The 11,138-nt window shown below is 33.4% G+C and overlaps 1 protein-coding gene across 1 annotated transcript; it reads right to left on the reverse strand.

The window, feature by feature from the left end:
- Positions 1-5,319: 5,319 nt before the first annotated feature.
- LOC102588040 (F-box/kelch-repeat protein OR23) lies at positions 5,320-10,057 on the reverse strand. Its single transcript, XM_006351579.2, has 2 exons — positions 8,835-10,057; positions 5,320-5,778 (listed from the first exon to the last, which is right to left on the reverse strand). Exons 1-2 carry the CDS (start codon positions 9,797-9,799, stop codon positions 5,490-5,492), a joined length of 1,254 nt encoding a protein of 417 aa, XP_006351641.1. The 5' UTR covers positions 9,800-10,057; the 3' UTR covers positions 5,320-5,489.
- Between the last annotated feature and the right edge of the window lie 1,081 nt (positions 10,058-11,138).

Genomic DNA, 11,138 nt, shown 5'->3' on the forward strand with positions numbered 1-11,138 from the left:
TATTTTAAAATTATATCAAAGTAAATAATTGTATGTATAAAAATAAAATTTTAAAATTAACATATATAATGTCGGGTTGGATTTTTTTAGTTAAAATCAAACCAACCCAAATATAGTCGGATTTTTTTTTCCAATACCAAACCAAGTCAAACCAAACCACTAGTCGGGTTTTTTTTTTTTGGTTTGACTCGGTTTACGGTTTGGTTCGATTTGCAGTTCGATTTTTATTGTTCACAAATTATGATTATAAGTAGGGGTGTTGATGAGACGGTTCAGTCAATTTTTTTTTAAATTACTATATCATTTTAATTTTTTGGGTATTTTATATAGTATAATCAAAATTAGATTTTTTTAAAACCATCCAACTCATATCGATTTCTCTTCGGTATCGGCATGGTTCGGTTAATTTTCATTTTTTTTTACTTTTAAAATATCACTTCAAATTATACTATTATCAAAATATTTCTTTCGCAAATATTTTCTTGAAGAAACACTTCAATTCTGATTTTTGCACAAAGAAGTCAAGAATGTAAAATCTTGTTGTCGTATTGTTAATCTTAAACATTTAATACGAGTGCTTGCATGAATTTTGTCGTGTTGTTTGATGGAGTATCTATTATATTATTTTATTAATTTTAAACCTAATTAATTAAAGGTTAATTAAAGAGCAAAGACCTAAGGTCGTTCAGTCACCGTAGGCCTAAAACTTAGATTATATTTATATTTGAAAAATGTTATACAATATATTTATATATTAAATTTAACATATTGTTAATATATAAAATAGATTTACATATACGTAAGGCTATTCGGTTTGGTTTGGGAGTTTTTCGGATTTTTTTATAAATTATAAAGACCATCCCTATTGTTTTGAACGGTTATACACTTAGATAAAAGTCCACAATTTTATTGAAAAAATTATATAAATCGATTCGATTAAATTCGGTCGATTTTTCATATTCTTTTATATCCCAAGTTCCCAACCCCTATATACATTATACAGCCTATCAAAAATGCTATGAGAATGTACAATAAGCAAATGTTCTCCATAGCAATCAAAAAGAGAAACAAATCAATTTGCAAAGAAATTGGATTTGTCATATCTTCTCCTAATATTGGGTAGTTGCATTTTATCAAAGTTAAAATAAGTCTCTTCATCTCTTTTTAAAGATATTGAAAAACGTAGAAGTCAATTTTGTCATATAATTCGCTACTTTAATTTCATTCATTTATTTTTAGTAACTCATGTTATTTATTCACACTTGATTAAATTTCTTCACTTTAACATTTAGAACATCAGACCAAAATTACATTAAATATCCATTGGGACAATCACAACTTGATTAACTTTTATATAGCAATGTATAATATCTACGTCTTAAGAAATCTTTTCTGATAATGTCCCTGGACTTGAGGTTGTCAGTGGCGTTAGTGTTGATCAAGTTGGCAATCAAAAAAGACACTTGACTCCGAGACAATATCATAAAAGGTCATTGATCACCCCACCTACCCACCCACCAACAACACACACCTTAGGCTCACAATCTAATGATAATGAATTACATTTCTTAAAAGAATCTGCATAGTCTCTGCTAAAATTTGATATGGAAATGCCACATGATGTTTTCTTTTTAGAAACTCAGGGCAAATAATTAATCGTCGCTTGAAGGGACCAAAAGTGCACCAATTTGATAAACAATTAGCTCTATTAGTACTCCATGTAAAAGAATACGAATGAATTTGAGTCTATGTCCAAAAATAAAGGACTATTTTGAGACTTTTCTCGACTTATAACAAGCACAAATAATCCTTATGCCCCGGACAGGGACTTCGTCAGGATTTTTTTAAATATTACAAATGAAAGAATGATCAAACAAAATTTAAAAAAATACAAAAAAAAAAATGTGAGTTGAGAACCATGGAGTTTCAGGTTCAAATTTCAGTAGAGACAAAAACATTAATTAATTTCTTTTCATCTGTCTTAATTTTGTCAGACAGAGTTACATGATACCTGTTATTGATAAAAGATGACAAATACCCCATGAAATTAGTGAAGTACGCCCAAGTTGATCCTGACACCAAAGTTTTTTAAAAAAAACGGGTATTCTGCTGTACAAGATTCAAGTCTAATGAGTTATAGATGGAGTACTAAACCCGTTAAGAAACACTAGAGTCTCTTTTGCTGAAAGCTCTATCATAGGAAGGAGGAGGAGGATGAACAACCACCCTCCTTCCTCGAGCAGAAAAGTTTTTCTGCTCGATAGTCCTGGCACTGAACGCTTTGCCTTCAGTGCCAGGATCAGGAGTAGGAGTACGAACGGGTTTGTAGAAAGATGGTAACAAAAGATGTTTATTACTATTTCTCCATCCTTCTTTCTTTAAAATCCTAGATGTAGCTTCATGAGGTATGCTACTTAGTAGAATAACAAATGTTATTGCTATTATAATATTTCTATTTTGGGATCTCATATTTATGATTATACAAAATAAAGTTACTAATAGGGGGTCTATTTATATGCATGAAACATTGAAATTATGAGGATTTTTTAAGAGTTGTTTTTTTCTGGACAATGTTTCAAGTCTTTTTCCTTTTTATTGACTGTTGACGAGAAGAGTTTTAATTAAAAAAAGTTGGAAATTGAATGGGTCAATGACTATCTAATGGCGGGCAATATACGTAATTACTATCTAATTTTGATTTGAATCGTTAAAATCTTGTCACTCAGGCAATGAACTTTTTTTTTATAATTACGGTAGGATCTCTCTAGACTAAATATTTGTCGAGATCTTAAAATTTTATTATTTTGTATAAGTGGTAATTAATCGATAGATTAATATTAATTAATTTAAAGAGTGTTTTCGAGATTCAATGAAAGTTAATTTTGATTACATCAAAATCATTATATCTTAATCTTACTAATTTATGTATCATATTAATAAAATTAATATAAGAAATAAAATAATTAATAATCTCAATTATTGAAATAATATTAATGGGATCATATATTTACATAGGAGTCTTCCAAAAATATATTAACTTATCGAAATCGGTGATTTTTTTCACTGGTCCAAATCAGAACCAAAGAAAAATTATTATCTTAGAGAGTATAATTTAGAGAGGTTCTGTATAATTTTAATTGCGACTGGGTTCATTAGAAAAAAATTACCACATTTATCTAAGGGGTGTAAAAATGAGTACTATAGGTTAAATCTAAGCGGATTAAAACGGATAAGTTGAATTATAACCTGTTCAAAAATTGTTTGAGTTAAAATAAGCTGGTAAATTTGACCCCATACTCTTGTCGTTTGAAATGTTACTTCAATAGCCAAATCACGATTTAGCATTATATATCTCGGATTATGAATTGTGATTAACAAATTTAAGCCAACCTAATTAAGCCAAATGAATGAAACTGAGTCCAAAATTTTAGCAGTGCTCTCATACTAAAGTTTTGTTCGTTAGAGAAAAATTACGTCGCTTTATAAAAAAAATAAAAATTACGGCGCTTTATTAAAATTCATATATAAAAATAATTGCAAAGAGATTAAAAAGTAGTATTTTCATTCGAAATCATATAAAGATAATTCCTATTTGGTATTAATGCAACTGAAATTGCTGGCAAGAATTAGTTGGACCATTAGAATGTTTGAACAAAACAACAACCTAGTATTTTATGCATGTGTTTTTAGGCAACAAAGACTAGACAATTAAGAAAAAAATAGCAGCATTTGACTTCTATATAGCAGCCAAGAATTGAAGTCCGCAGACTATGGAAGTTTTATACGCCCTCTTCCAATTTATATGACACTTTTCTTTTTTAAATCCGTCAATGACACATTATTATATTTAGTTCCAACTCATTTTACGAGATGATTTTATAATGACACAAACTGACAAACATCTATGACTTACTTTAGATCATAAATTTCAAGTCTTTTTTTCCTGAACTTTGTGCCTAGTCAAAGTGCATCATATAAATTGATACGGAGCGAGTCCATTCCCAATAATTTCAGTTTCCAGGAACCTACTTCAATAGCGCAGCCATTAACACAGAGGCTTTTTCTTTCTTTAATACTACAAAGGTTTCCAAATTGGCTTCAAACTTGTACCAAGTTTCCTATTGATTCAGTCAACCCAGTGCTGATGCACCTTACATAAATAATACTCTTACCACGTATTATTTCTTTATGTAATTTGTGACTATTCAATTCAAGTGACTGGTGTCTCCAATTTCAGAGAAAAATACTACTCTACTAGTGATATATGATAACCTCATCCGTATACAGACCACCTCAAATATATACTCTCCATATCAATTTATATGATACCGTTTGACTTAACACAAAATTTAAGAAAAAAAGGTTAACTTATGAAATTTATCATCGAAAACAAAACTTATACATTTATGTGGCTACAAACCATTTATGTAAGAGCAAAAAGAACAATTTCAAAGATACAATGTGAATGTCAACAATAGTTCCTAGCTAAGAAGAGAGTGACAAGCAAGGTCCTGATCCCCCAAAAACAAAAACAGAAAAAGGGGAAAAGCTAAATGACCAGATTCATCATCCCTCTCTAACCAGGCACAACCTAGGTGTGGTAAGCATTTAAACTCGAAAGAACACTCATATATTGCAGCACAATCTGTGACAAGGAAAGAAATGGGATGAAAACGACAAGTGCAAATGGTTAAATGCATATGGCAGCAGGATCAACAGGTGACGATGAGGTGCAAATTTATTCCCTCTGTCCATCCCCGTGTGGAAGCCTTACTTGTCTTTCAGGCTGGCTGCATCATTATATTTATACATATAATCTTTACTCTCTACGGGTAATTTTGTTTGTTCTAGTGTTACAATATGTTACTATTTCCTAACAGAACAGGCACAAAGCAGGATTCACTACTTTTTTCAAAGGGGGAGGGAGGGGTTGAGGTTGGGTGATGGACTAGAACACAAACTGAAAGCAAAGCACAAAAAGTATCCAACTGGGAGGTTGGAACTAATTTCATATTTGAGGACAGCAGATTCTATGACAAAAGATTTTGCTAGAGAGGATTCAAACAACATTTAGTTGCTAAAGCAGAAGGCAACCAGATAGACAAAAGCACTCAACGGAGAGAAAAGGCATCATAGTCAAAACTGCTGATGCTGAAGAGAAGATAAATCCAAAAGAACATAAAGAAACTGAACTACGAATAAAAGTTCAAAATATGAAGAGGATAAACTGAAGGAAGATTATAGAAAGGGAATGTGTGTGTGTGTGAGGGAGAGCAAAACATGGAAGTGTTTCGTAGAAGCAATTGATAAAAGCAAAGAGACAGAGATAAGAAGAATTACATTTATTACAGTTGCATTTACAGTACTAATTCTGACAATAAGAACATGTCAATGAAAGATATACACAATGCCATTCACAACAGGTAAAGAGGGAGGATCTACTAAACCAAACAACTGCTTCATAGGCACACCAATGCAACAATATAGATCTACAGACGAATGGTGCACATAACTGCAGTTTTGAAATCCAAAGGGTGCTGAAAAGGTGACCTTGTAGTGACAGCCCTCCATGACTTCGTCCTAGGATGGTATATTTGTACAAGCATAGTTGACCTTTTCTGCTGCCTTAATCTTTGGCACTCCTTTGATTTAACCCCATTTAAATGAGATATCACATGCAGCTCCCCATCCAATGCAACAAAGCCAACAGATGATTCATCAGATGTTTTTCTTGGCAGACTTGTTTCCTTTATCCAACTGTTGGAAGCCATTATATAGCTACAAATGCAGCAAAGGACAAGAAAAATGTAAGATACGAAACACTAGGCCTTCATGTGGACACTGACAAATTGACGAAATTTCCAAGTATTGTGAAACTAACAGAGTATAGGCGGTAGCCACACGCAAATAGGCAATCAGACCCTACAGAATCTGTTCTAGCTAAATTAGGGTTGAGTATAAATTCGATGAATCAGATGTATATGCATATTACCAAGAACTCTAAAGTTTTCTTTCCAAGAAAAAAAATCCTGAAACTCAACATCAAATAACCAAAGTTTCAAGTTCTATCATGAGGTTTAACAGAAAATACATGGATAAGCTTCTAATTTAGAAGCTTTCTAAAAGCTGTGTACTTTGAAGACTGCATATGATAGTGGTGAACCAACACAGCCACAAAATAAATAAAATTTTAAAAGAGCACATTTGTAATACACCCAAAAATATACTCAAAGAGTTATCTTTTTCCTGTTTGCTATCCCGTCCGACATTACAGGATCTGTTAGTATCTTCCATGAAGCAGAGACCAATGATGCACCCAAGAAACATTAATTTGAGAAACCTCAGAACAAACAAGCTACAGTCAGATCAACCACTTACTCATATCATACTCCTTATAAACAAAAACAAATGTAGACATATTCCTGCATAAATATTATTGACTCATACACAAAAAATTGAGTCTTCAAGTTCATATTATAATATGAACAATGAGCTGTTCTTCACCTATCCAACAGAACTCAACATAATGTTCCACCACTATGTCCACTATTCATATACCATAAAAGTTGAATAAATTTTCTAATTACATGCAATAAAACAGGACAAGTGAGCATTCTTGCATTTCAGAAAGATACACTCACACATATATACTACTTGCTAACTGTGTTTCAGGTAGATAGGCGAGAAATGTTTATTCCATGTAAAAGAAGTGAACTGAACCTATTTCACTAAGAAATTAATGACGTACAATTTCCGCCAATCCTTTTTTTGCCCATACCCAACGAAATCTATATGATGTCGAGGAATGATTTATCTGTTGGCATCAAAAACTTTAAAACCCATCAATGTGGTCATCAGTTAACCAACGGTCTAAAGACGAGTCATAAACCATATCCACTTACATTTAGTTCCATTGACTAATATGGTGTTCAATAGAGGAACCAAACAGATTGCTGTAATCACAATAAGGTGGAAAAGGCTAAATACCCGGATAGCCCCTTAAACTCGGCGAGTTTTGTAAGTTAAGACACACCAAGTTAACTAGTGACCAGATAGACACTTTTACTTGACAAAAGTGTCTTGTGAACATTTGTATCTATAAGAGTGTCGAATATTAAATGAGCAAATTAACTAATGACAGATGTAATTTTTTCTAAAAAGATGTCACATGGTAATTATATTTTTTAAAACGTTGAAACAACAAGAAAGAAAGAAAAATACATGGTAATCCTCAACTGCACACTACTCCACCGTTCCATCTTTTCACTACCATTTTTAGCCTCCTCCATTGAAGACCCACAATCTGAGAAGCTCAGAAACTCTCTATGAGTGGTGCTTTAATTTTGGAGAGGAAGAGAAGTTGAAAGAAAAATAGAAGAGGAAGGCGAGAGGTCCAAATTGGTTTCAGAGATGGCTAAAAATCTTATAGTTTAAAGATTACGCAAAAAAAGTGGCATTCTAATTGCTAGTATATTCTTGATTGATGATTAGCTTAGGTTCCTGATGATATTATCTTCATAAAAGGATGAGTATGGTTATTGATTAATTATTTTCAAATAATTTACTTCCCTTTGGCAAAACCATAGAAATAGAAATAACTTGAGATTTTTAGGGAAGCTTCGGCACTTGTTTCCGGCCATAAATGGAGGTGATTAGCGTTGAGAGGTTTACCAAGGGGGTCCAGAGTCACAATAACAATGGCAATAAAGGGAAAAGATCATTTATGGGAGTAACGTACAATGGATTTGGTTTGATCTTGTGTTCATTAATGTTGCCCATGAGTGATACCCAATTGGGTGTTCTCAGTGGCATTTGGATTTCTAATTTCTTTTCCTTTTTTGGATGAGGTAAGTAAACTTGATTGAAGCAAGTGCCAAGGAGATAATGCAAAATGGAAAATTACAGAATTACAAAAGTCTCCAGGAGACATTGCGAACAATTATCTCAATGAGTCTACGGAAGGCATCTGGGTAAAAAATTTGAGACAAAAAACATAATGAGCTTTTATTCTTGGCTTTTGGTTGAAAACAGTTTGCAACAAAATGAAAAATAAAAAGTTCTTTTTTTGTTAAAAGTTGTACATTGAAGATCAGCATCGAGAAGATTCTGTCCCGTGAATTGAGTAATGAGCCTAGAAAGTCAATCGAAAGAAAAGGAAAGTAATTTGGTAGAACTCTTTCGAATTTTCGACAAAACTGGGTCAAATCTAAGTATAGATAAAAAGGTGAAAAGTGATTTGTACGCATCTGTCTATACATTAATGAGAGTTGCCCAATATCTCTTTTCAGTTCTCACAGGAGGTAGTAGCAAACCGATTTAGTAAAGTGCGCGCCAAACTGGCTTGGACACCACCATTATCCAAAAAAATTAAACCAAACGTCACTCTACTGACCAACTCTAATAAGAATATTTCAACTCCTCAAAAGAAGAAAACATAAATCACAAATCAGGGCATCAAACCAAGATACCAAATTGTCACCTAGTGCTTAATTCCTTGCCTTACTAGGTTATCCACCCCTTTCCCAGGAAGAAGACACAATACCGGGGTAGGATATTTCACCAAAATCGACTCTTAGATGCACAATGTATTAGACTTGTCATAGTGATGTTGCAATAACTACGCTAGATGTGTGGTTCCTTAATTTACTGAGTTTCAGTCAATGAATCAAACAAACCTCAATGCAAACTAGTCGGTGTAAGTAGTATGAATCCTCTATGTCAATTCCATAATTTTCGGGTGCATACGATTCCAATACTATTAATTAATTCATTCTTAAAGTTAATTAAGGATTCTCTGAAACTAACAGTTTCATAAAGCTATTCCATAACTATACCTGAAAATATCTCCTCGGTCGAGCATGAATACTGCAGGAGCTTCCGAAGGCACATCCTCAACCACCACAATCTTTCCAAGCTTCCACCTTTCCCCTTCTTCCCACATATCCCCAAGCTCCCTCCACTTCCCACCATTCTTCATTTCCATCACTAAAACATCCCTATAATATTGATCCACAGGAAACACACCGGAGACCGTCCTCGACTCACCATATCCACCCATCACCCAAAATTCCCTCTCCTCTCCATTCCCAACAAAGAACCCAACACACCCTGCTCTAAACCTAGGTAACCCATCCAATGCAACCCACTCATCTTTCCCAATATCATACATCTCCACTGAACTCATCCTACTACCAGCCGCCCCAAACATCGTATGCCGAGACCCACCACCCGCCACCAAAATCTTATCCAAATTAGGTGCCGCAGCACACGCAAAACTCCCCCTAGGGTTAATCATAGGCGCCAACGTCTCCCATGAAGAAGTTCCAAAATCAAACCTAAAAGCAGAGGATGAAGGACATGGGTAATCAAGAGGGTAAGATCGTGTATCAAAAAGCGACCCACCTAACACATACAAATGAGAGCCGATACAAATCGAAGTGAAATTACAAAGCCCATATACATGAGGGTTACAAGGCATAGGTGGAAGTGGAGACCACGCAAGATTTCTAGGGTCAAACAGGTACGGCGAAGCAATTAAAGGATCTTGTGGGAATATACAGAGAAGGGGAGACAGAGTAGATAGTGGGAGATGCTTTTGCCGCAGAGAAATGATGGTTTTGGAAGAGAAAAATTGCTTCCATGATTTACAAATGGATTTGAGACGTGAATGATGAGAGTAAGGAACGAATACGAGTATAACCGCTGCTAAATCGTTTGGAAGACCAGGGATTATAGTTGGGTTTAGGGTTTGTAGTTGAGATTCTTGATTTGTGACAGTTGTTGAAGAAGGAAGAGCCATGGGTTAATCTGAATGAACCCCAACAAAATTTTGCTTCTTCTGTATGAAAAAAAACCCAATTTTTTTGTGGCGATTTAAACATAGAGAGGATGAGAATCTTACCCCGGTTCAATGAACACAGTTTTTCTGCTATGTCATCAATGGCGGTTGGGACAATTGAAGAATCAGAGTACTGGTGGAGTTTGCTTCTTCAAGAACTTTTTGACTTGAAAAAAAAATACAAAAAATATACCCCACACAGTGACACAGAAAATAAACTTCTGACTTTGAGAAAAATAATAAATAATACACATTGACACGAAATAAGTTTTGTCGTCTCAATTTATTTGTTCTATTTTAACTTGAAGGAAATTAGAGAATTTTCCAAAAGGACGTGTGAATTTTAAGCTGAGTATAAATATATATATACGACCTCGTACTGTTTTAGGATATGATGATCAATTTTGGCCACGTAACACTGTACTTGGATGTCTCAAAGAACTTTGGAGTTGTTTTTTTTACTTGAGTGGTAAGGAAATTTAATTCGGTTCAAATGCTTAATGCTTGGTTAATTTTTTATAATATAAAACTCTATATTACTCACCAATATATTCTTCTTATATTGCTTGATCCGATGTCATACTTTTATTCATTTTAGGCATTGTGTCACATTCCTTTATTATACTTTAATATCTGACCAAATCCCTTGTGATATTTTCGTTTTTGTTGTTCAGGTATATTCAAAATAAATGTACTTGAGTCTCTAGCTTGTTTTCTCCACATAGACAACACTTCTACTGGAATTTTCAGTATGATCATTCCCTCTTTAGTTAGCAGTTTTTCCTAATTTGCTAGTCATATAATAAATCTATGTCTAGGCAACATGAGTGAATACAATATCAAATCCGCTACATGTAATTTTAGTTGACTACCCAGTAATTGGCTGTTCTATAGCTCACATTATATACTCCTTTGGTCAATAGACAATAGGTTTCATAAGTATACCACATTATCATAGTTAGTTTAATGGAGTTAATTAAGCTTCCTCCAGTATTAGCTGCTATCCTTAAAGGGTGTATATCTAACAAATGGAATCAGCGTGATGTTTTTGAAATTTTAAAATCAATTTAAAGATTTTTTTAAAAATCTAGTAAATATATTTATGTTAATGAAAAGAGAAATATGTACTATTTGTTAGACAACAGATGTTCAACATTTAAAAAAAAAAAGTATATTCACCCTAAGGGATATATTTCCCTGACTTCTAAAATAAAATTAGTTATAGAATTCATCGTTAATTTAATATTAATAGCCAGCAACTAACAAAAGAAAAAAATTAGATAAAGTATCACTATGTGTG

Source organism: Solanum tuberosum, unplaced genomic scaffold (assembly GCF_000226075.1).
Source record: "Solanum tuberosum cultivar DM 1-3 516 R44 unplaced genomic scaffold, SolTub_3.0 scf00130, whole genome shotgun sequence".
NCBI classification, from domain to species: Eukaryota; Viridiplantae; Streptophyta; class Magnoliopsida; order Solanales; family Solanaceae; genus Solanum; species Solanum tuberosum.